Raw genomic sequence first — 26,893 nt, 5'->3', positions numbered from 1 at the left:
AAAAGTGCTCATGTGTATGACCCCATTCAATAAAATGGGGTTAATATTCGTGCGTGATTTCTCACAACGCACAAATCTCGTGCAATTTTCTCGGCCATATGAAAGCAGTCTTAGATTTCATTCATACAGCTGATTGTCATGGCCATGTGCTGTGTGTGTTTGCAGTTGACTACACAAGGACAGCACACTGACTCATTACAGTCAATGGGGCCATCCAGACATAGGTTCTTTAAAGGGACCAATGGTCCGTCTGAAGAAAAAAACAAAACGATTTCTTGAACAACTGTCACCCATACAGACGACATCTTCGATCCTTGTGCGCATTATTTTTCTGCATCACTGCTAGGCAATGCAAGAGAAAAAGTGGGTCTCCTTTCGTATTTTTTGGCACATGAGAAAAAAACGGAAGAGAAATGGAAGTAAAAAAACGGTCACATGGAACGCGAACAAAACACACAGATTTAGTTAAGACGGCCCATCTAAATAAGCCCTGAACGGAGTCAGAGAAAAACAGATACACCCTCAAAGTAAAGTACCGACAAGAGTAAAACTATGGCTGGTGCAGAAGTTGTAGCCTATTTCTGGAGCCTGAGGCAACACAAAAGGTTCCCGTCTCCGACAGGAAGGCATCAGTACAATAATGACATGTTGGGCGCTCTCTTAAAAAAATGTAACTTTTTTGGAATATTATTCTAAATACACATTTGTTCCAAAAATAAACAAAAAAGTCCTAAACAAAATAACTCTAAAAATAAGCTACTTTTCATGCTCCTATCTCGATACAATGATGCCACCAACCTGACGGTGTCCAGGCGACACATGTTTCTTCTTTCTACCAACTGTGCCCGAGACTTGGATCTTTTTATAGATGTCGCCATCAGATTACCACCATGATTCCGTAGATAATTCGCATGCTCTGATGGCAGAAAGCGTTGAGGACGGAGCGGTGATGTACCACCCTTGGCTTCAACATGCAACTATGAGGGTCTGCACAAGTCAGGCACACAAAACTGGCCGTGACAGATTTCCTTTGGTGATACAGAACTTCCTCTTTCCGGCCTTCGCCAGGCCATACCATATTTGTTACGTTTCCTGCTCTGACAACTTCACAGCAGTAACCTGAAACTTAGAATATACTTTGGAAGAAGATAAATAGGAAATTCCGTGCCAATGCTTTACTTGTAAGGTTTGCAACTTCCTCATTCACGAAAAGAGGAACAAGCTGAACTCGTTTGCGCTCTCTCTGCACTTACAAGTCATTCGGCATTAGATTTAATTGCACATCATTGATTTACATAGATTGCTGCTAGTCCCATTTCATATCTGCTGTAGGCGCAGAGGTCTACATATCCATAGAGTGTGTATGTTCCCCCCGAGTCAACAGAAGTTCCCCTTCATCCATATTGACAGCGTGTATGCATTTTGCGCATGCCTATTTTACTGCACTTTTTGCGCATGCAGGGCATGTTCATTTGCGGGTGGCAGACGAACACATCCTAATTTAAATGTCTATTTAAGGCAGTTTCAGATGCGCACAATGTGCAGAGAATGGAAGCCATTGATGTCAGTGGGTTTATTCTCATGACCTGCTCTATTTTCCTGCATATTTGTGCACCAAGGGCTCCATTGAAATTTATAGGGGGTGCACAAATGCACACTCAATACCCCTGGAACTGAGCAGTACGATACACAATTGCGATGAAAAAAGATCACATCTGGACTTCATTAGGAAAAGTGGTCTTTTAAATCACAGAAGGGGTGTGTCGCGTACAGATGTGCACTGGTCCTGCGTGCCCAAAAAGTATAGTACTATGCGCCGATACAGGTGCAAATCTACCTTTCCAAACCTCCTTCAGTGTGCAAATATGTTGCACTAATGTGTGCGCAATTGCACGTTTAGTCATTCAAAACCGCACTTAGGGCAAAAACAGTTGGGCGCATGCGGAAATACGTTCGCCACTACGAAGCATATTAGAGCATAAACCTGTTTTTTTTTCTCTTCAGCCTATTAAAACTCCAACGCTAGTGCGCGTAAGTTTGAAAAAAAAAAATAGAAGATAGGTCCTGCCTTGTCTTTTCTCATGTGTACTATTAATGTGCAGAATCCTAATAGTGGAAACGAAAACCATTGCAATCAATGGATACGTTTTGTCCAATTATGCGGCCGTGATTTGCAAGCACATTTGCGCACCTTCCACAGACTTCTATAGGGGCCTTTGCTTCAATGGCTATCTTTTCTCATCTGTACTATTAACAGGTGAGAATACCGCTAATGAAAGTGAAACTAATGATTTTGTTTTGTCCCGTTATGCGGCCGTGATCATCACAGCCACATAAGGGGACTAAATCACGTCCATCTGAAGAAGCCCTTAAGGCCCATTTACACGCAAAGACAATCTTTCAAACAATTGTAAGATTGACAGTTTTAGCGATCGTTTTTATCAGCTCCATTTGCATGTAAAAGGGCTTGTGGGAGCTGTGTGCAGAGCCCAGCATGTGGTCTGAGCTCTGCACACAGCTGCATTGTTCTCGTACGGGCTGTCGGCAAAATATAATGTAATCTCCGACTCCTGTGCAGAACACAGCATGTGGTCCCTCTTATCTCTCTCAGGCTAAACGATGGGTTTTAAGCTCAACCTAAAAGTAAACGATGGTAGCGTTTACATGCAACGATTATTGCTCATATGCCATTGTTTGAGCGATAATCATTGCGTGTAAATGTGCCTTAAAACAGTAATATCAGTTATAGTATAAAAACACTCCATTATCATCAAGTTTCCCCTTCCTGGCTAGATGATTGTGTATGTAAAATAGGCCGGTCTCACACGACCGGATTTGAACCGCAGAATCCGCGATCTTCACCCACGTGGGTGATCCGCGGTATTCCACATTCATTTAAAAAAAAAGAACATTCGGCTCACATAAGCGGACAGCAGTTGCAATTTCCATTCACAGAAATTAAATCGCAGCATTTCTATTTTCTTGCGGATTAACATTGCCGATAGGCCGTGGATACCAACGTCATCACTTAGTGGTGGCATAGGAAAACTAGTGATTTGAAAAACAATCTGTACCGCACATGCCTGACGACGAACCGCCAGGTTCATCCGCAATACAGATTTAAACAGTTATGCGTGGACGCCGACCAGGGATGAATTCCGCTGCGGGCTCCCTCATGTGGAATACTACCTGTCCATGGTGATGGTTTCTGCAAGCAATTCAGTCCTCCAGCTTGTAGTGTTCAGCCGTACACTACAAGTGTAAGATGAAAACGATTGAACATGTTTAATTAATGTCTCCCTAACAGATGTTCCTCTACAAGGGTTTAATATTCCATTCTTATGAAAGTTTTGTTTTTAACTCCTTCCCCACAAAAAATACCCTTGCATCTTAATTGAAAATTCCCTAGATCTTTAAATAAGGATCAGAAAGAAGATCACAGAACCGCATAATGCAGATTTTCCTCATTCCAATCTGTCTCTGATCTTTAACCTGTTAAATGGATACAACTTTCCATTTTTGTTGAACACTTTAGAGTCCTTCAGGTCTTCTCAAAGCGGTTGTCTAGTTTAGAAAACCCATTTTCATTTGCCTTATTAGGGAATTCCGACTTTATAGATCCTCATGATCCTTATCTCTTGACTAGAATAAAGCTTGGTAGAAAGTACATCTCTTACACTAAGGGTGAACACCCATTGGCGTTTTTTTCTCGTACTGCGCTGCGAGAGTAAAGGTAAAGTCTCACAGCGCAGTGCGAGAAAAAACCGGCATCACGCCGGGATATCGCCAGTCTTTTCAATGGGGCCAGCGGCAGCAGCGCTAGCCCCATTGAAAAGAGATGGAGAATGCCGAGGACTTCTGCCACAGCTGTGACAGCTGTGACAGCTGTGGCAGGAGCTTCCTTCATCCCCGCGGGGACCGCGGGGATGAGGGAATCCTCTGTCACAGCTGTGGCAGAAGTCCGCGGCATTCTATCCCATTGCTTTCAATGTGATTGGCACTGCTGCCAATCCCATTGAAAGCACTGCTTTCTGCCAAGCCCCGCAGTATGATTATCGGGGAAGGGCTTGAAATATAAGCCCTTCCCCGATAATCATCAATAAGTGTTAAAAAAAAAGTTTAAAAAATTACCTCTCCGGCGCTCAGACACTCCCCTGCACTGCTGTTAAGCTCTTTCAGCAGGCGGGGATTTAAAAATCCCTGCCTCCTGAAAGGGCTGTGCTGATTGGCTGAGGGCTCAGCCAATAGCAGCTAGTGCTTAGCTATTGGCTGAGCGCTCAGCCAATGACACATAGCCCTTAGCTATTCATTCATGAATAGCTAAGATATTGCTATTAATGAATGAATAGCTAAGGGCTATGTGTCATTGGCTGAGTGCTCAGCCAATAGCTACTTTTTTTTATGCACCCAAAAATCACTTATCTGAATAAATATATTGGAATTGATTTTTGGGCGATTTTTTTTTTTGATGCAGCTAAATAGCTGCATATATACGGTTCTGTGAATAAGGCCTTACTGCTAGATTTTGCCACGTATAACACCTGATTGCTTTCAATCCCACACCTGATTATGGTCAAGAAACCCTTGTTTTTTAGTTCTGTATTTAATGCACTTTTACAATAATGGCAAAAGGATATAAACAGCAAAAGTAACAGATCATTCAATAATGGAAAAAAGACCGTAATGGCATAAAAATAAAAAAGCCTACCCAAAAGGTGAGGAGCGAGCTTCCTGTAGGAAGAACCTCACTGAAGAGATAAATACGTTTATATCAGCTGTGGAAGTCTTAGGTATTCCCTCAGGAGGGAGATCTCAGATATACATTCCGTTCTATAGTATCTGAGGTCACCACAAACCAGGCAACTGAACTTGGGAGATAAACAAACAGAGAGAAGAGGAACATAAAGTCTTGAGAAAGACAGAATAGACAAAGGAAAAAGCAAGACAAGTGGGAAGAAGAGGAGTGGAAAAAAAGGAGGGGGGTATTTGTCAGAGGTGCCAAAAGGGACCCACCCGGATGATATGGAGAGCTTAGGGTAGCCAGCTAGCTGGAGCCCATAATCACTCAATATATCTTTATGAGAACTAACCCAGGAGCCCATGCTGTATACCAGGAGTCATACATATCATGGAGTGGGCAGAACGTTCCTCTATACACTGAAGGTCCTTTACCTTGTGTATCCAGTGAGCCAGGAAAGTTGGTTTCTGATGAGCCAAGATACAGGCTCAAGCCACATTGATGAGATACTTAAGATTTGTCTTGGTAGGTAGGTGGTAGATATGTAGCGGAAGATCAGACATGTAGGAGGAATAGTCAATACAAGAAGAAAAAAAGGAGTATGAAGCTAAACAGTACATTTATTAGAAAAACACATAAAATACATGTGAATGGAGCTTTCTGATTCGTGTACAAATCAGCTCTGTGCATGAGCGCAGTAGCCCAGCGAAAAGCTGATCGTCTGGAGTCCTGAGCCATGGACCTCCGCCAACTTATTATTGATGGCCTATTCTGATGATGGGCCATAAACAGTTTAAAGCTGAAAAGGTTTTCCTCATGACAAGCCTTATCATTCCTTTTCTGAAACCAATTTATTGGTAATTTTGACTTGAGCTGGAGATCTGAATAACTTGAGGCAGACTAGTTACTATGCGTGCTGCCTAACAATGCTATATAAGCCGATCACGCCCTATCATGGCTTCTAGTCATTTTACCTTTGTCTGCTGTGGTGTGCATGCAGCTTTGCCTGAGTGAGTCGGTCTAGGTCTGGGTCCTGTCCTGTCTGTTTGTATGGATCCAGTTTGCCTGTCATGTTGATGAGTGCATGCTGTGTTTCGCCAGTTTGTTTGTCTGTCTGTTAGTTCATCTGGTTGCTTACTCATCAGTCAATTTGTTTGTATGCCTGATCCACCATCCAATTGGTAGTCAGATGCCCAGTCCATGTTGGTTTGTCCTACCCTTCCACTGCTGAGCGGACACCCGAGCCTCATCCCATTTGTTCCTGTTCGTCCATTGGTAGGCAGACACTAGGGCCTTTTCTTGTCCATCCATAGGTATGTGAATGCCCAAATCCCCTCTGTCTGTATGTAGTGGCATAGAGTTTGGAGTCCCCTCCAGCACCTCAAAATACATGTCATATGTTTGTCTGGTATTACTGTCTTAAATGTAGAATGCATCAGATTTACGTGCAGTTTAAAGGCATGAAAGGGTTAATGTCGGGAAAATGTATCTAACTGTCTAGCTGTTGACGGGTCTGTGTCCATGTGATGTGCTGAGTTGATTGAGAGGTGTCTAAAGTAAGTGGAGAGTGGAGAAGAGTTTGAGAGAGTTGGTCATTGGAAGTTGGAGAGGAGAGATGGAGGAAGCGGAAAGATGGTCTGCTGCTCATGCTAGACTCCAGCCATACCAGGAGCCCTCCTTCTAAAAGCTGGCCTTAGGGGGTATGAAAGCCCGGACATGGTGGAAATGCGTGGGAGAATATCGTACAAAAACCGCATGTACTCAGAGGAAGAGAGAGACCGCAAGTGTGCAAGAAAAAGTGAGTGTTTGGCAGTAGAGAGAGAGTTTAACTGGGAGGAAAAATCCTACAGATAACTAGGACTGTGGATACAAAATACCCCAGGAACCCTCACTACTTCAACACTATGCAAATTGTTGTGCGCAAGAACTCTTTATTGTTACTACCCGAATAGTTTAAGTAAACAGAAAGGACTGTATGTTCCTGGTTCTCGTTTACCAAATACTCTGTGTGTGAACTACTTTATTCTATCGGAGTGAGCCACCGCAGAAGATGGAACGTTGGTGTCATGGTGACAACACAGGAGTTAAGGTAACCCGGGTTACTAATTGTTGGTCTCCCCCTGTGGTAATGAGGTTGAGTTCCTAGCCACCCATAGTGAGGAGATGTTAGAGCCCCATGATGAGGTTATTTTTCTACGCCGCTGTCTCCTCAACTGAGGGCCTGCTCCTCGGACGCTGCATGAAGGTGTGCGGACACCCGAATCCGTGTCTTGTTTTGACTTTGGGATGGCAGTGTTCCCTGTCTTATCAGGACGATCGCCCTGCTTTCAGGCCGGGGCCACCAATGTCCTGGTTTGTTTGAGGAAAGTATTCTCAGGTTTGAATCCATCCAGTTTGTTCAGTTTAGTCCATCTTCATCTTGTTTACTTCTGTTTTAGTCCTGTCTGGGGACGCCCATGCAGAGCTTTGTTGTTTTTCTCTGCACGGACACGTGACTCTATGGCAGTGTATTCCTAGTAAGCAATTAGTCAAAATAGTGTTTATTGTCAATTTTTCTATTGTATTTGGTAACTATGACTACATAATTGATTTTAGTAAGATCAATAACACATTATTTTACATAATTGCTTCTATTGTACTGGTTTGAATCAGTCTGTCTCCAGAAATTCCCATTACATAGTGTAAGCTGTGAGTTTATGGTGTTGCAGTTTTGTCTATGAATTTGCTCATGTAAATATATTGCAGCTAGCGCTTCCTCTTTTCCCATCAAAAGGCATTCTTGCAAAATCTTGATAAGTACAAGAAAAAAACCAAGACATGTTTTGTTTTTCTGTCATAATCCTACTGCTGAGTAGTGTAAAGCCAGGTTCTCATATGTCGGAAGGAAACATATAGCAGAACTGATCCCACAGTTTTCTATGGAACAGTTCATGGCATCAGTTTTGATGCTGGATGCTTAACTGCGCCAGACAGAAAACAGTTGTATTCCCTATCTAGTTGTGTCTGTTTGTATGGATCCAGTTTGCCTGTCATGTTGATGAGTGCATGCTGTGTTTCGCCAGTTTGTTTGTCTGTCTGTTAGTTTATCTGGTTGCTTACTCATCAGTCAATTTGTTTGTATGCCTGATCCACCATCCAATTGGTTCCCTATCTAGCTATATCTGCCTATGGATGCCAGACTGCTGGAAAATAGATACATCACAATGGCATAATTTATGTCTGGCGTGATAACATTGGCTGGACAAATGATAGATGGGAACCTGGTCTAAGAGCTCAGTCACTGGACTGAGGACCAATAAACAGCTCGGGCTGTCACGGGTGATAGTATTGCAATGCTGGTTCAGGATACGATGCAGCAGAAAGAATTACATAATGATACAATATTTATTTGTTTACAAACAAAGAAATGAAAATAAGTAATGTTATAATAACTGGCTGTTGCGGCGGTTCTGAGATTGCTGCCATGCTGATAGTCTGGTGCAGGTTTTGCAGGTGGTTCTCCATCTTCTGGCCCTGGTGGATATGGTATTAGGTGAGACATGCTTAGCCTCACCTGACTATTTAGTCTGGCTGCGACTGGACTGAATTGCCGTTGAATCTTCAGTCTAGCTCTGATTGTGGCCTTGCTCAGAGCTTGCTCCTGGATCGTACATTTACCTGCTGCATCAAAAATAAGTTTGTGTTTATTTTGTATTTGTTTGTTTCCCCTGTCCCACGTAGGGTTAACTAAGGGCCAAGGTACGAGGTCAGGTGCGCCCTTTGCAGGGTGAATTGCCTGTGTTTTGGCAGGTCCCAGTCCCTGAGGTTATTTTGATGGGGAAAGAGTTCCCATATTTCGTTTTGTTTTTACACATTTGTGTGAGATCTGTGGGTTGCGGATGCAGCGCATCCTGGGTGGACGTGACACAGGCAAGCAGTTTAACTTTTACTGTAAATTTACCTGTCTCTAGCTACGGCTAACTGAATCCTACAATAAATAGTTTATGCACAATGAGAATCAACAATACTTTGTACGCAGTATCAAAAATGCCAGCAAGACAGTATCACTAATGCTATAACCAGATCAGTCCCGTTAATTCACCGAACGAACATACAGTTCATCTATAAAGGTTCAAAACTTTGCTTCCCACAATACAACAAAATAGTAGCGCAATTGAGTTGAAACTCCGGTATCAGTGTCTTTGGGATTTTAGGCTCAATCCGTATTAATATAACTATTTCAGTTAACACCTACTAAGTACTCGAGTCTAAAAATTGTAACAACTGTACAGATGCCCGCTAATCATAGAATTTGGAGCTTTTAGGCCTCATGTCCACGGGCAAATTTGGATTTTAAATCCGCAGTGTTTTTCCTGCATGCAGATTCACGCCCCATAGGGATGCATTAGACACCTGCAGGTAGTTAAATACCTGCGGATGTCATTTTTCCCTGCAGGCGCGGGTCCCGCGTGCAGGAAAAAATCCGGACATGCTCCATTCAGGTGCAGGTCTCCTGCGGGGACGGCTCCCGCAGGCTTCTATTGAAGCCTATGGAAGCTGTCCAGATCCGCAGGAGACCCGCGCCTGAATTAAACTCACCTGCTCCGGGCGATGCAAGTCTTCCTTCCTTCGCGGCCGGAAACTTCTTTCTTCGGACCGGCGGATGTGCCCGGCGCATGTGCGCGGCATGCAGCCAATGTGGTGAGCAAATCCGCCGGGCCGAAGAAAGAAGATCCGGCCACGACGGAAGGAAGACACGCACGGACCGCTGCAGGTGAGTTTATTCTTATTTTTAGCATCATGTCCACGGGGCAGGAGGGACCCGCTACGGATTCTTCATGGAGAATCCGTAGCTGGCCTGATTTTCCCTGTGGACATGAGGCCTAAGAGTTTAAGTCCCCTACAGGGACATAAAACATAAGTAAAAAAAAAGATAAAAAAATATATATTTTGCTCACTTTCCCCTGTTTGTATAGAAAAAAAGTTACAAATTCCGCATATTTGTTATGATCGTATCCATAACAATCTGTATATTAAGTTGAGCATACTATTTATCCTGCATGACAAAAACCTTAATAAAAAAAAACCCTAAAAAATGGTGGCAGCATGTTTATTTTGTTAATTTTGTCTTTCCCCAAAAAACACAATAAGGGTGCCTACCCACTTGTGATTTTTTTTCCTGCGATGTTTTGCGTTTTTTCTCAAGAGCAATTAGTATAGAATGTGTTCTTGTCCATCTGTGTTTCTTTTTCCATTTCGTGGGGTTTTTTCACATAGGAACTGTCAGTTGCATATGTCTCCTTTTTTTTCTCTTAATGCACCCATGATTGTCAATGGAGGGCTGCAAAAAACGCTGCGGAAAACGCCACGAAAATGACGTGGAAAACACGCAAAAACGCTGTGTTTTTCACGCGCGAAAATCGGCAACGCAAGTGGGTAGGCACCCTAAAAGTGATGAAAAAAGCCACATGTATGCCAAAATGGTACCAATAAAATCTACAGGAATCAGTCCATGGGAAAATAATAACGTTATAAGTGCTTTGCATGCAACGATGTAAAAAGAAAAAAATTCCCCAAAGTTTTTTTTTATTGTGAAAAAGTCGAAAAATCTAAAAAAAAAAATTGGTATTGTCATAATCGTACCAGCCTGCAGGAAAAAACTGTCATTCAGGGCTTATTCACACCGGCCGATATACGGCGTCCCTCTCTGCAGGGGGAGGAGGCTAGAAGAGCCAGGAGCAGAGCTCTGAGCTCCCGCCCCCTCTCCACCAACTCCCCACCCCCTTTCCGCCCCTCTGCACTATTTGCAATGAGGGGGCGGGATAGAGGCGCAGGTAATTCCCGGAACGTGGCCCCACCCCTGTTCCGCCTCCTCTCATTGCAAATAGTGCAGAGGGGAGGAGAGGAGGTGGAGCCTCCTCCCCCTGCAGAGAGAGACGCCGTATATCGGCCGGCGAGAATACCCGGCCGATATACAGTCCTCTGAATGCACCCTTAGGCCTTAGTCACACGGGCGTTTATTGCCGCGATTTGCGCATGCGCATGCGTCCGGCGATTTTTTAAAACCATTGCTTTGCAATGGTATCGGACACATAAGCGCTTTTTATGCGCTCGTCCGATAAATTATGGAACAGAAATCGCAGATCGCACCTATCTGCGATTCCTGTTCTCTTCTCTATATGCGCTCAACGGGGCCGGCGGCAGCAGCGCCGACCCCATTGGGAACATATAGAAGACAAATCATTCTTCTCTTCCACAGCTGTAACAGCTGTGACAGAGAAGAACGATGTTTGCCCATTGAATTCAATGGAGTCGGCAATTCAGCCGACTCCATTGAAAGCAATGGGCTGCCGGCGTGCGCGGGATGAATTGTCGGGAAGGGGTTAAATATATAACCCCTTCCCTGCAATGCATCCTTAAATGTGAAAAAATAAAAAAAATGTATGTACTCACCGGCTCCCGGCAGCTGGAGATCCCGGCGGCCGGCCTGCAGTAGGTGTGAAGGGGTGTGACTCAGACTGGCCCCTGATTGGCTCAGCCTGAGCCAATCAGAGGCAGATCTCAGTCACACCCATCCATGAATTCATGAATGGGTGTGACTGAGACTTGCCTCTGATTGGCTCAGCGCTGAGCCAATCAGGGGCAAGTCTGAGTCACACCTCCTTCACACCCACTGCAGGCCGGCCGCCGGGATCTCCAGCTGCAGGGAGCAGGTGAGTACATACATTTTTTTTACTTTTTCACATTTAAGGATGCATTGCAGGGAAGGGGTTATATATTTAACCCCTTCCCGACAATTCATCCCACACTCGCCCGCAGTGCTTGCATTCAATGGAGACGGCTGTATTGCCGGCTCCATTGAATGCAATGCGCTGGACAGCTCCGGCCCGTTTCTAATGAAACGCAGCTAGGAGCAGATTTTCGGGCGATTTTTGGGCCGATTTTTCGGCGTCGGTCACGCGATTTGCGCATGTGCATCCGTCATGCGATGCGCAAATCGCTTGAAAAAACGCCCGTGTGACTAAGCCCTAATGCTGTAAAAAAAATGGCAGAATTGATGTTTTCTTTTCCTGCCCTCTAAAAAAAATGTCTAAAAGATTTATAATCCATTAAATGCAACCAGAAATGGTACAAAAAAAACCCAGCTACAGTTTGCCACTCAAAAAACAAGCTCTCATATGGCTATGCTGATAGAAAAATAAAAAAGGTATGGCTTTTGAAAGTGGAAATTAAAATCCCCCCCAAATTGTTGCATCCCGATTGCCAAAATAGGCCGTGGTCCTTGAAGGGTTAAAAAAAAATGATACGCCCCTTATGTACTATCTCTCAGAAACTGAGCATAAAGGCAACACAATGTTTTACATAATCAGATGAGGTGGTAAAGAAGGGGTTAACCGGCTATTACCTCTAGGGTTGGAAACAGTCTGCTCTATCCTTTGTTTTTGAGATCATTCTGGCTGAAAAACCAGAAATTATGCCCGGAGCAGTCAGTGAGAAGGCTGAGGAATTTTCTGCAAACAATAAGCTATTATAATGCAGCACATCTTGAAGACAAAGGACAGGTGAGTCACGATATATCATGCCTTTAACTTGCCTCCATATCTATGCCTGCCAGGCTTAAAGGGGTTATGCCAGCAAGGCACCCTGTTCATCTACCCAACTGGTAGAGAGCCCGCTACCACACTCTTATGAAAGCTGTCGGAAAAAAATCTGGCTTTGTTGCCCATAGTAACATGATATTAAACCTCATCAGGGTAAGATGTATATATATATATATATATATATATTATTATATATATATATATATACATCATAGAGCAATCTGTGAGCAGCACTGCAGAATATGTACGTGCTACATAAATTAGTAAAAGAAATAAAAAATAGAGCGGGGTCCCCTGCTCTGGACCCTCTTTTAAGGCCTTAACGGGTAGACCATGTGCCGCCCTTGTATTACAGGGTGGCCATTCATGTCAATAACATCCTATAATACTACATTTCCCCTAAAATAGGTACTGCAGAGGAAATACATCACTGACCACGGCTTCCCTTAGCAAAGTCAGCTGTTCGCCCCAGGCCCGGCATTCTGAAAGGGGTTGGGCATTGGAAGAAGGTCTACGGCAGGCCTGGGAGCTTCCAGTAGGCTGTTGGGTAGGGTATCCGATTGGCACTTCTATCAGGCATAGATGTGGTTAAACGTCTGGATCGGAGTTGCTGGGAATCAGTAGTAAAAGACAGTCGGCTCCTGAGTATACTCCATGTAATGACACCCAACATCTGCCACAGAGGCGTAACTTGAAGATTTAGGGCCCCAATGCAAAATCTGTAACAGGGCCCCCCAACTATAATGCTTTACTCATACTACTAGGCTCCCTATATGGAGAAGATGGGCCTTATGGGCCCCCTAAGGGTCCTGGGCCCGGGTGCAACCGCATCCCCTGCACCCCCTATAGTTATGCCCTAACTAATTAGGGGGCTAATACACGGATGTAGCAATTCTTAATGTGACTGGTACATGGTGGTAACGCCATTTACAGCATTGTAGTACACGGGGTTTTCTGATATAATCTAGTGGGGGTGACTCAGATATAAAAAAAAACTTGCCTCTCCACCGCCATGCAGCTCCCCTGGTCAGTATTTACACTTTGTCTGCAGTGGTCATGTGGTTATTTACAGCCAATGGGAGGCCCGACAGAACCACATTAGTGACATCCTGTAAACAGGCAGCGGCTTCTACAATAAAGGCCACACGTGACATATTTATGGGACATCACCGGGTCAGAAGACCCAGTAACGTCACCTGACACATGCCATGGTGCTCCAACATTACGATAAGTATATTGATGAAGCATAGTCACAAATATACAATGTGCGAATAACCCCTTTAAGTTATCATAATGCGTTAATATTTACTACATCTGTGCTCTACGAGAGTCTTTCCTACAGCTCCAGCCTTCTTCTACCACCTAACGTACCTTTTTATAGTGTCTCAAAACACATTTCCACTTTCAGTTTTATTCATTGTCTTACCATGGCAAAAACCACCTCATTTCATCTTTCAGAAGCATTGTTAGGGTCTCTAGATAAACGGAAGTCTAACAATATATAGCTCTGCGGTGCATAGCGTGCAACACGTAACACAGAATTTGCACGTCGCTCCATGCAATGTTGTAAATCCGATGTGTGAGGCTCGTGGTCGATGAAGGTGGTGGTGTGTCCTTCAAAGAATGGTACTCCTTCCGGGCCTAGGGTGAAGTTTCAATCTCTCTCGCAATTATCTCTCTAAGGCAACTATGGCCTATAGGACAGCTTGGGTCCAGATGCACATACCTCCGGGTATAAGCGTCTCTCCATATAATCAAAATCGGAATGCGCCAGTTCTGTGCTTATATTTGTAAAACAGTCAGCAAAGTAGAGTTTCAGAGATTCCCAGGGTGCAGCAGTGGAACTAGTTGCAAACATTACAAACAAACTGTAGATTGATAACGTCCCTTAGCAGGGTTACCCTTGTTTAGCAAAGGTTAGCAAAGTCCCACTCAGTCTTTACCTCCGATATGGGCTGCCATGGTCACTATAGGTAATCTAACGTTCTTCAATAGCAGCTGAAGTACAAGGTTGGAGGAACCAACTCCAGGAATACACATACTGGTGGGCTCAAGGACAGCATACCACTCCCGTAGCTCGGTGAGTATAAGGCGGCGACACACCAAGGTCTAGTCCCGCGTAGGAGGAACGAGAATACATGTCTTGTCTTTATGAAGGACCCCTCTGAGGACAGGAAGCACATGACCATCCCCTTTGCGCCTACAGTTACCGACCCTTCTTTAAAGTGACCTCGCTCAGAAAATGGAGAGTCATTGCTGATTTCTGGTACAGCTCATCTTCAAGCAAACTGCACTAGTGAGACTTAAACATTATTTCTTACCCTAGATCACCAGGGATCTATCCAGTAAGTCCTTTACTAATCTAGATCTCCAATTAATAATTTTGGCACCATTATTTATTGAGGGGGTCTAAAGGCATTATTCTGTCTAGAGGTTTTCATCTAGGGCTGTTTATAGGGGCACTCTGCAGGCTATGTTGGCTAGGATGATGCCATTAATGATGGCAATTTAGTTGTTATATAATCTTGTTCTTTGAGTATGTTTGTGACATTAGTTCAGTGCAAAGCATGACAGCATCGTCTACAGTACATGCCTTGTGTGATGATGGCCAACTAGGGATGTGGACCCATTGAGTCACTAAGGGATGAAATTTAGGACTAGACATGAGTGAACTTTTGTAAAGTTCCATTGATTCACCAAATTTTGATTCAAATTGAACCTTCAGTGGTGCTGATTGCTCTTCTGTGGCTCAGTGGTTAGCACTGTTGCCTTGCAGCACTGGTGTCCTACGTTCCAATATGACAACATCTGCATGGAGTTTGTACGTGTTCCCTGTGTTTCATAATCACCTTTATTTAACTTCATGCAGATATTGTCCTTGGTCAGATCTGAACCTAGGACCCAAGGCAACAGTGTTATCTGCTTAGCCACAGGAAAAGAATTGCCACTGCCGCCATCATCACTGTCATTTTCTGGCAGGGATCATTATTGGTGAAGGTTTGGGATCACTGCTAGAGATGAGCGAGTATACTCGCTAAAGGCAATTGCTCGAGCGAGCATTGCCCTTAGCGAGTATCTCCCCGCTCGAGATGGAAGATTCGGGTGCCGGCGCAGGGGAGAGGTGAGTAGTGGCAGTCAGCTGGAGGGAGCGGGGGGAGAGAGGGAGAGAGATATCTCCCCTCCGTTCCGCCCCGCTCCCCCCCGCAGCTCCATGCCTGCTGCCGGCACCCGAACCTTCCGTCTCGAGCAGGCAAGTACTCGCTAAAGGCAATGCTCGCTTGAGCAATTGCCTTTAGCGAGTATACTCGCTCATCTCTAGTCACTGCATATCAAACCTTTAGCAAGGGTCAACTTGAAACAGGGTTCAACTGGTTTGGATTGCGCAATACTACTTGGGATTAAACCAGGGATCAAAAACTAAGCGATTGTGTGTTGTGCACCCTGAAACCTTGCAATAGGGTGCAGGACCCTTATGAAGTTTGGGGCATTTGGGTATTTATTGAAGTCAAAGGTGATTAGCCAGCACTCACCTCTTAAGAGACTGGTAGCAAGCCCATTTGCAAGACCAATGGGCAGAAGGTTGCAAGCCAGGAGTAGAGTGCCAGATAACCACAGGAGTGACACCCTGTATGATGGCATTATACAGGGTAATTCAAAAAGTGTGGGCCACTCAGAGCATCTTCTGAATGAGATACAAGAAGGAAACTTTGTAGAACACTTAGATGGGTGTGTCGAAACTCTTTGACATAATGTTAGCCATCTTGGATTCAGTTCAAGAAACTTCAATGGCAAGGTGGTCATGGGGTACATCATTTAAAGGTATACTTTAATCAGGAATTGATAAGTGCAGTCTGTTTTTCAATACCTGCACCCATTTTTGACAAATGGATGATATTGTGTTGAATTATGTGGAATGGAACACACAAATCACATGTCTGTTTAGGCACCAGAAGATGCCAAGATCATGCTGATGGTTGGTAACAGAAGTTCATGTGAGGTGGCCGAGACTTTCAATCTAGAATACCCAGTTAGACAGACAGAAATACCCAGTGTGTGCAGGAACTGTCAGGAAACTGATTCAGAAGTTCAGGGGAAACTAGTAGTGTCCAGGACAAACCAAGAACTGGCCGTTTGTATGGATGACGTTTGTGTGTATTGAGGATCCTTGAAACAGTTGGTTGACTCACACCATGCTCCAATGCCAGTCTGCTGGTGCTTTTTTGTGAACTCTTTGTAAAAATAGCAAGCAGAGCCGTCAACACCTGGGGATTGGAAACACTGCTCAGAACATCAGTTCTTGGTTTGTCCTGGACACATAGAATCATAGAATAAATATATGCACTTGAGTGCAAAAATAAAAAAATCAGCGCTTCTTTAGAAAATGATGGCTCCAAAGAACTGATAAGTTCAAGAATAGAAAAAGATTTCTTTATTCGGACACAAAGTCCTGAGTGCAACGCGTTTCGTCTAGCAAGACTTTATCAAGCACAAAAATGACATAAAATATACATAACATCACCTTATATATATATATATGCCTTTAGAATACATGTACCTGCCCACACTGCTGTATGGCGGCCGCCATGATGGAAAGGTCACATGGGTGAATGACAGCGTGATGAATCACGTGGTTGCGACAGAGTGATCGGAGAGAGGGCGGGGTTACTGTATTATGCCGCCGAATGGTAACAGGGCGTACTTCGTGTGCCCTATGGGACTACGCCTATCATGCGTCTAAGTAAAGATGCAATGTAAATGCCTATACATGATCTGAGGGATAGCGTGGAAGCCCATGATCACGATGATGTAATCGTCACGTGATCGAGATGGGGGCGTGGCTGGTTGGAAGTGCCGTCACATGATCAAGATGGGGGCGTGGCTGATTAGAAGCGCCGTCAATGCAGGGTGGCCTGACGTGCAAAGGCACGTGTTACGGGGCGTGTAGATGATAAATCACAAGACCCAATGTATTAGCATATAGGTCACATGACTGGAGTAATCTGTGGGACATTTGACTCCCCTGGCATCTTATAAAGTATTAACATATTGAGACGCCGCCAATTTAAGACGGCCTGACGTGCTGAAGCACGTGTTGAGAGACGTATCCATAATGAATCACAAGACCAAATAGATTAACATATGGGTCACATGACTGGAGTGATGTCCTGAGACACCATATGTTAATATATAGAGAATAAATATATGCAGAAATAACATATAGGTGGAATATATAAATAGAAGTGGGCATAAATGGTATGAAAATACATACGAATACTAAAGAGAAATAAATGATCTATGTAAACATGTGACATGAATCCTGTATAGTAAAAGGCATAAATGCAAATTTGCTAAAAAGAACAATTAATAAATTAATAAAACAAGGTGATGTACTAATGCGTAATATAATAAAATGATATCAATGATAAAAATATATACACAATGATGCGATTGCGCCATAGCCCCTTAGCACAAACGCACATATGAGGAATATTAATAAATGTAATAAGCTTTCAATAGTAAAATGTCATACATATGTGTAAAAAGAGAATAAGAATACACATAGATATATAAACTCTAAACATATGTATAAATCATATATAAATAACATCTATGTATATACACACAAGATCGGTGTGAAATTATATATATATATATATAAAACATACAATATCAACCATAGAACCATAAATACATAAGAACAATGTGAAGACCATAATACAATCCTGGTATAATAATAATAAATAATAAAACCAGATAGAAGATGAAAGATAGCAGCTAATAATCATAATAATAATAATCATGGCGCAATAACTTATGTGAAGGGATTAGACAAGAACACCAACATCTGTATGGAGGATAACGAAAAATATATACAGGAATGCAGCTTCATCATTTTTCCAGTACTTCGTTGAGGCCATTGGGTATTAAAGTGTTTATTCTAAAGATATAGTACATTTCTTTTTCCCCAAGTTGTTCAATAGATCTGGAATAGATGTATTCTAATAAGAGATGAACGAGTATACTCGCTAAAGGCAATTGCTCGAGCGAGCATTGCCTTTAGCGAGTATCTCCCCACTCGAGACGGAAGGTTCGGGTGCCGATGCAGGGGAGCGGTGAGTAGCGGCGGGAGCGGGGGGGAGTGGGGGGGGGGGGGGGAGAGGGAGAGAGAGATCTCCCCTCCGTTCTGCCCCGCTCTCCCCCGCAGCTCCGTGCCCGCTGCCAGCACCTGAACCTTCCGTCTCGAGCGGGCAGGTACTCGCTAAGGGCAATGCTCGCTCGAGCAATTGCCTTTAGCGAGTATACTCGCTCATCTATAATTCTAATGGAGTGACTTTAAGGTCCTTACTACTTTTATTGTGATGTGTAGAAGAGTGTCTTGATACACTATGTTTTCCATAACCTCTTTTAATGTTGCTCCTATAGTTGTTGATACGTTCCCTAAGGGTGTTAATGGTTCTACTAGCGTATCTCAAACCGCATGTACATTCAAGCATATATATAACACATCTCGTCTCACATGTTAGATGTTGTTTAATATTCAGGATTTCTCCATTGTGGAGTACCACCTCCTTCCTACCCTTAGATATATTGAAGCAGCACTTACATTTGTTCCTACCACACTTGTATACCCCTATCTCTCTATCCGTTTTTTAAAAACAAAATTATACTCATTAAGCATTAAAACTGAGATAAATGTTAAAAGCTCATCTTGGTTCCCGTCCCAAATTATGAGAAGATCGTCGATGTATCTTTTATATAGGATCATTTTAGGGTGCTGGAACCTGTATTGTTCAAAGGCACCCATGACCAAATTAGCAAAGCTAGGGGCACACTTGGTGCCCATGGCGGTCCCACCTCGTTGTCGGTAATATGCGCCATTATATGTAAACACGTTGTTCTTAAGAATGAACGATATACTTTTCAATAGAAATTCTCTCTGATGAATTGGCATAAGGGGATCTCCACGTAAAATTTCACCAACAGATTCAATTCCTATCTTGTGTTCGATGTTTGAATACAAAGACTCAACATCGAGCGTGCACCATAAATAGCTGTCTTTCCACTCTACCTCTTTTATTATGTTGAGAATGTGGCCAGAATCTTTAACGTACGATGGAAGGTTAATCACATATTTTTGAAGCTGCTGGTCTATGTACTCAGAGAGACGATTCGTGATAGCAGTCATACCAGCAACTATTGGACGACCGGGTGGATTTCTTATGTCCTTATGGATCTTTGGAATGTGGTAAAAATACGCCATGCCAATAGGGGTTTCCTTAATATATTTAAATTCCAATTTTGATAAGCTATTTTCTTCAACTGCATGCTGGAGAAGATTGTATAAATCTTGCTTCATCTCCTCAGTAGGATCTTTTTTGAGGAGTTCATAATAGTCTCGATTACCCAATATTCTAAGGGACTCTTGGTGGTATTGCGTGTAATCTAAAATGACAATACCACCCCCCTTATCAGCCCCCCTAATGACTATGGAATCTTCTTTCATGAGGTTCCTGAGAGTGGTTCTTTGAACCTTGGTAAGATTATCTTTACCTATGGATTGTTTTTTTCCCACACATATCTCCAAATTCTTTAAGAACCCTTTGATAGAATAGTTCGATGTATTGCCCCTTGGCTTCTATAGGATAAAATTTACTATTAGGCCTAAGATCTGTGATGATAGGATCGTCTAGATCTAATTCTCTTTCATAGATGCCAGAAATACTAATGTCCGCTCCTTTAAGAGACTGGATATTATAATATCTATTTAAAGTTAATTTTCTCATAAATTTATTCAGATCCACGTATAAATCGAATGAATTTGACGAGATGGCTGGACTAAAAGATAGTCCCTTAGATAGGACTTCTATTTCCTTTCTTTTTAACAGGTATTGGGAAAAGATTGAATATTCCTATCGTTTTAGCATCTTCCAGATTTATCACTTCTTCGCCTGAGAGTCGCCTCTTGGTCTTGTTTTTGCCTGACAGTCGTCCACCTCTCTTACCCCTCCTTTTTCTTTTATGGTTTGTACCTTGTTCCTTGTTTCCAGGGAACGTACTGGAGGGTAAAACTGAGAAATCTTTGAGCGAACTGTTGGGGTAGAGTTCCTTTTCTCGGGGCCCGAAGGGGGGGAGGGGGGGGAAGGGGATGGGGGGATTGTTGGATAATCTTCCTCTGTTGAAGTGTTGACCGTTTATGGTGGCATTTGGTGGAGCCACCCCCCTAAAAAAGACTGTTCTTTCCCATTATTTACACTGGTAATTTGATTTTCTGGTTGTTTTTCAGTTCTAGATGTACTCAGATCCAGAATGCAAATAAGGGGAGTTGGCCATGGATGAATTTTGGAGTTGGGTTTCTAGTTCTTGTGCTGTTATGGTTGGTGTGGATAAAGAACTAGAAACCCAACTCCTAAATTCATCCAAGGTAAAGATAATCTTACCAAGGTTCAAAGAACCACTCTCAGGAACCTCATGAAAGAAGATTCCATAGTCATTAGGGGGGCTGATAAGGGGGGTGGTATTGTCATTTTAGATTACACGCAATACCACCAAGAGTCCCTTAGAATATTGGGTAATCGAGACTATTATGAACTCCTCAAAAAAGATCCTACTGAGGAGATGAAGCAAGATTTATACAATCTTCTCCAGCATGCAGTTGAAGAAAATAGCTTATCAAAATTGGAATTTAAATATATTAAGGAAACCCCTATTGGCATGGCGTATTTTTACCACATTCCAAAGATCCATAAGGACATAAGAAATCCACCCGGTCGTCCAATAGTTGCTGGTATGACTGCTATCACGAATCGTCTCTCTGAGTACATAGACCAGCAGCTTCAAAAATATGTGATTAACCTTCCATCGTACGTTAAAGATTCTGGCCACATTCTCAACATAATAAAAGAGGTAGAGTGGAAAGACAGCTATTTATGGTGCACGCTCGATGTTGAGTCTTTGTATTCAAACATCGAACACAAGATAGGAATTGAATCTGTTGGTGAAATTTTACGTGGAGATCCCCTTATGCCAATTCATCAGAGAGAATTTCTATTGAAAAGTATATTGTTCATTCTTAAGAACAACGTGTTTACATATAATGGCGCATATTACCAACAACGAGTTGGGACCGCTATGGGCACCAAGTGTGCCCCTAGCTTCGCTAATTTGGTCATGGGTGCCTTTGAACAATACAGGTTCCAGCACCCTAAAATTATCCTATATAAAAGATACATCGACGGTCTTCTCATAATTTGGGACGGGAACCAAGATGAGCTTTTAACATTTATCTTAGATTTAATGCTTAATGAGTATAATTTTGTTTTTAAAAAACGGATAGAGAGATAGGGGTATACAAGTGTGGTAGGAACAAATGTAAGTGCTGCTTCAATATATCTAAGGGTAGGAAAGAGGTGGTACTCCACAATGGAGAAATCCTGAATATTAAACAACATCTAACATGTGAGACGAGATGTGTTATATATATGCTTGAATGTACGTGCGGTTTAAGATACGTTGGTAGAACCATTAACACCCTTAGGGAACGTATCAACAACCATAGGAGCAACATTAAAAGAGGTTATGGAAAACATAGTGTATCAAGACACTTTTCTACACATCACAATAAAAGTAGTAAGGACCTTAAAGTCACTCCATTAGAATACATCTATTCCAGATCTATTGAACAACTTAGGAAAAAAGAAATGTACTATATCTTTAGAATAAACACTTTAATACCCAATGGCCTCAACGAAGTACTGGAAAAATTACAAAGCTGCATTCCTATGTATATTTTTCGTTATCCTCCATACAGATGTTGGTGTTCTTGTCTAATCCCTTCACATAAGTTATTGCGCCATGATTATTATTATTATGATTATTAGCTGCTATCTTTCATCTTCTATCTGGTTTTATTATTTATTATTATTATACCAGGATTGTATTATGGTCTTCACCTCGTTCTTAATTATTTATGGTTCCAGTAGTTTTAAACGCATTTTTTGATATTGTATGTTTTATATATATATATCATTTTTCACCGATCTTGTGTGTATATACATAGATGTTATTTGTATATGATTTATACATATGTTTAGAGTTTATATATCTATGTGTATTCTTATTCTCTTTTTACACATATGTATGACATTTTACTATTGAAAGCTTATTACATTTATTAATATTCCACATATGTGCGTTTGTGCTAAGGGGCTATGGTGCAATCGCATCATTGTGTATATATTTTTATCATTGATATCATTTTATTATATTACGCATTAGTACATCACCTTGTTTTATTAATTTATTAATTGTTCTTTTTAGCAAATTAGCATTTATGCCTTTTACTATACAGGATTCATGTCACATGTTTACATAGATCATTTATTTCTCTTTAGTATTCGTATGTATTTTCATACCATTTATGCCCCCTTCTATTTATATATTCCACCTATATGTTATTTCTGCATATATTTATTCTCTATATATTAACATATAGTGTCTCAGGACATCACTCCAGTCATGTGACCCATATGTTAATCTATTTGGTCTTGTGATTCATTATGGATACGTCTCTCAACACGTGCTTCAGCACGTCAGGCCGTCTTAAATTGGCGGCGTCTCAATATGTTAATACTTTATAAGATGCCAGGGGAGTCAAATGTCCCACGGATTACTCCGGTCATGTGACCTATATGCTAATACATTGCGTCTTGTGATTTATCATCTACACGCCCCGTAACACGTGCCTTTGCACGTCAGGCCACCCTGCATTGACGGCGCTTCTAATCAGCCGCGCCCCCATCTTGATCATGTGACGGCGCTTCCAACCAGCCACGCCCCCATCTCGATCACGTGACGATTACGTCATCGTGATCACGGGCTTCCACGCTATCCCTCGGATCATGTATAGGCATTTACATTGCATATTTACTTAGACGCATGATAGGCGTAGTCCCATAGGGCCCACGAAGTACGCCCTGTTACCATTCGGCGGCATAATACAGTAACCCCGCCCTCTCTCCGATGACGCGTTAACCCGCCACTACGTCGCAACCACGTGATTCATCACGCTGTCATTCACCCATGTGACCTTTCCATCAAGGCGGCCGCCATACAGCAGTGTGGGCAGGTACATGTATTCTAAAGGCATATATATATATATATATAAGGTGATGTTGCTATGTATATTTTATGTCATTTCTGTGCTTGATAAAGTCTTGCTAGACGAAACGCGTTGCACTCAGGACTTTGTGTCCGAATAAAGAAATCTTTTTCTATTCTTGAACTTATCAGTTCTTTGGAGCCATCATTTTCTAAAGAAGCGCTGATTTTTTTTTTCTTTTTGCACTTACGTGCATATATTTATTCTATCTTCTACAGTGGGTCCTATCTTGGAGTAGGACCCACAATATCAGCAGCTCTCTGGATTTAGCCCCTCTGGATTAGTGAAGACCTCTTGCAATTCCTGCATATATATATATATATATATGTATATATATATATACTTTTTACAAGCCTACTTGGATGTGGAGGTGATAGTGGGGTCCTTCTAGGCCTCGCTATTCACCGGGTAAGTCCAACCCACTCTTTACTCCGGCATTAGTGTTGTGTATTTGATTCCGTCAGGAGCGCCCTCCTAACACTTCACTTTTACATAGAATCATAGAATGGTAGAGTTGGAAGTGACCTCCAGGGTCATCGGGTCCAACCCCCTGCTCAGTGCAGGATTCACTAAATCATCCCACCCAGACAGATATTTTCCAGCCTTTGTTTGAACACTTCCATTGAACAAGAACTCACCACCCCCGTGGTAACCTGTTCCACTCATTGATCAACCTCACAGTCAGAAAGTTTTTTCTAATATCTAATTTGTGTCTCCTCACTACCAGTTTCCCTGAACTTCTGAATTAGTTTCCTGACAGTTCAAGGATTCACCGGCATGAACCACAGTGCCAAAAGGTTTTTCCCCATCCGTCTACTATCATGTTCTACAAAGTTTCCTACTTGTATCTTTTTCATTAGGAAAATATTCCAGGTGTAGCAGTTTCAAGCACTGGGTTGGAGCCTCAGGTGTAGTGGCCGCAGGTCTGGAGAGTAATCAGGGAAGAGCCAGGAGTCAGCAATGGGAGGTCTCGTCTGAATACAAATGGGGGAGGCGGGTAGCATAGTCAGAAAGGAAGTCAGTATCAGAAGGTCTTGTGTCGCCATACAAATGGAGGAGGCAGGGTAGCGTTGTCAGAAAGAAAGCCAGAGGTTGGTATCAGGAGGTCTCATGTCGCTGTACAAATGGAAGAGGCTGATAGCAGTGTCAGAAAGGAAGCCAGAAGTCGGTATCAGGAGTTCTCAGTTTGATAGCAGAGGAGCAGGCAGAAGTGGAGCTTGATCAAGGCTTGTGGAGCACAATAATTATGCAAGGAGTAAGGACCAGGGCCAGGCTTTTATAGTTTGCTTAGGGGGGAGAAGAACAGGGCAGAGCCAAGACAGGGAACTGGATCAGGGATACGGGAACCAGGCTAGGGTCCAGCAAAGGAACAGTCTGGAAGGTTGGACAGCTCAACAGGTAGAGCTGCTGACTGGAGCACAGGAGGTCCTGATTACTCTCCACACCTGCAGCCACTGAGGCTCCAACCCAGTGATCCCTGACTCCCCTTGTATATTCACTTTATAATTATGACACTGTATCTTAAGTGCATCTATTTGTACGTGTATGTATCTTATATGCTATACCATACCAAGAACCACTGACCAAATTGATCATACCTCCCACCTCTATATATTTGATAGTGCCACTTTATAAGCTGAAAAGCACTATAACAGCTGCCATCCTGCCATTATAAATTTCCACATAGTAAGAGCTCCTCTACATGACAGCGTTGTTACAGCATATTCCATGCACTGGTTTTGTGTGCAAAATACGCTGTACCAATCTACCATAGGCTTCAATGTTGCCGATCCCACATTATGTTCATGTACAGCCAACCTAACCATGATGAACTGATAACATTCAGTTTGTACAACACCTGGAAAGGGTTTTCATCAGGATTCTCTCTACTGACCTCTAGTGGCTAATATGAAAACTGCAATACTTTGTAATGGTAATGTCCCTTTAATACAGTGGCATTGTTAGTCCTGTTAAGGGATGTAAACAACTTCCTGCCATGCAGCTTTTTTAACCTACATTAGAGAGTGAAACTACGGTGACATTGTTTTTATAAATAAGAGCCCTGCTTCTTCGAAATCACTTTTTTTTTCCTGCCATTAAACTTTCCTCTGACACATGCCAGTGGTTTTAAGGTTTCTCCTACTCCCCAATCATGTTCTCATTTCCTATAATTAATGCTATTGTTCCGGTAATGTTTCTTGGTCGCCATTCATAAAAAGGTTAGAAGACATTATACTAACTTCTGTATGGCACTAATCTCTATACTGCCCTGGACTCCAGACTGATAGCTCTTAAAGGGGTTTTCCCACTTTCAGCTGTTTTGCTACAGGAAGCAGACAGCTTTGTACACTGCACAGTGGCCCAGGTTGGTACTGCAGGCTGCGTCCTATTGAAATGAATGCAATACCAACCCTGGCCACTGCACAATGTACAGAGCTGTCTGCTTCCTGCAGCAAAATAGCTAGAAGTGGGATAAACTTTTAACTACACTGATACACTGGATTAAAAATAGCAGTGGTGAAAACAGGACTAGGTCAAGTAGTCTTTTTTTAAGCCATCAACAAGAATATTTTGGATTGTTCATGGGGTTGTGCCAAGATGCACAACCCCTTTGGGAATACAGGGCTCTGGGTGAAGTTCCACTCTTTGCACCCTGCCAAACACTGATTTTGTTAAGGGAAGCCACCAGCAGCCTGATAGTATGTGGCTGCTGCAGAGGAAATGTATTACAGGGTGTCCATTTACATGAATGCAGTAATAGAAGATCGACCAGAGTTTCTCTTATGAGTGGCTCTCCATTCTGGGTCACAGAGGGGCTCCTGAAAAGGGAACCACACTCCTAAACTATTCATATACCTTAATAGAGCATATGAACATTGGATGCCATCTTGGCACAAACACTTTAGCACTAATTGTAACATCTATAATGGCTTTCATTGAACTCATTGTCTGCATTTGTCACATGCATCATTCTCAATTTAAAGGGGTTGTCCAGGACTAGAAAATAAGGATCTGAAGGATTGTGACTCCTAGCTATGGGCTGAATTTGGTAGTACAGAGCATACCAATCAAATGAATTGAAGAAAGCTGCAATACCAGACACAGCCTACTGACAAAGTGGCGCTCTTTCTGAAATTGAAAAGAAAAAACAGAGATCCTTGTTTCTAATGTTGAAAAACTGCTTTAACAGGTCAGTACATATAAATGCATATGAAATATAGCTACTTATTGCATGAATACACATACATGTAAATATTTCAGTAGCTTATCAGACCTAGAGATTGCGGCGTTCAACCGTTATCTTGTAGGCAGACATTTTTCTAGACTCTCAGTCTGCCCTGAACATGACATGAACAATGCAGTACATGCAAATAAAATGTCAGCTATCTCTAGGTATGTAAATGATTGTTTGTGATT

General features: G+C 42.5%; 1 protein-coding gene across 4 annotated transcripts in view; it reads right to left on the bottom strand.

The window, feature by feature from the left end:
• SH3BP2 (SH3 domain binding protein 2) overlaps window positions 1-26,893 on the bottom strand; it is an 86,726-nt gene that overhangs the window by 37,682 nt on the left and 22,151 nt on the right. For 2 of the 4 annotated variants that reach the window (XM_066573044.1, XM_066573046.1), the window contains exon 1: window positions 799-1,024. The exons of 1 other annotated variant lie outside the window; for it this stretch is intronic. In XM_066573044.1, coding sequence (XP_066429141.1) covers window positions 799-878 — 80 coding nt within the window. In that variant the 5' untranslated portion in view covers window positions 879-1,024. Of the gene's footprint in view, window positions 1-798; window positions 1,026-26,893 lie in introns of those variants that run through there. One more of the 4 variants, XM_066573047.1, reaches the window with a different exon arrangement.

This window comes from Eleutherodactylus coqui, chromosome 7, assembly GCF_035609145.1.
Source record: "Eleutherodactylus coqui strain aEleCoq1 chromosome 7, aEleCoq1.hap1, whole genome shotgun sequence".
Lineage (NCBI taxonomy): Eukaryota > Metazoa > Chordata > Amphibia > Anura > Eleutherodactylidae > Eleutherodactylus > Eleutherodactylus coqui.
This window is presented reverse-complemented; position numbering and strand designations above follow the sequence as displayed.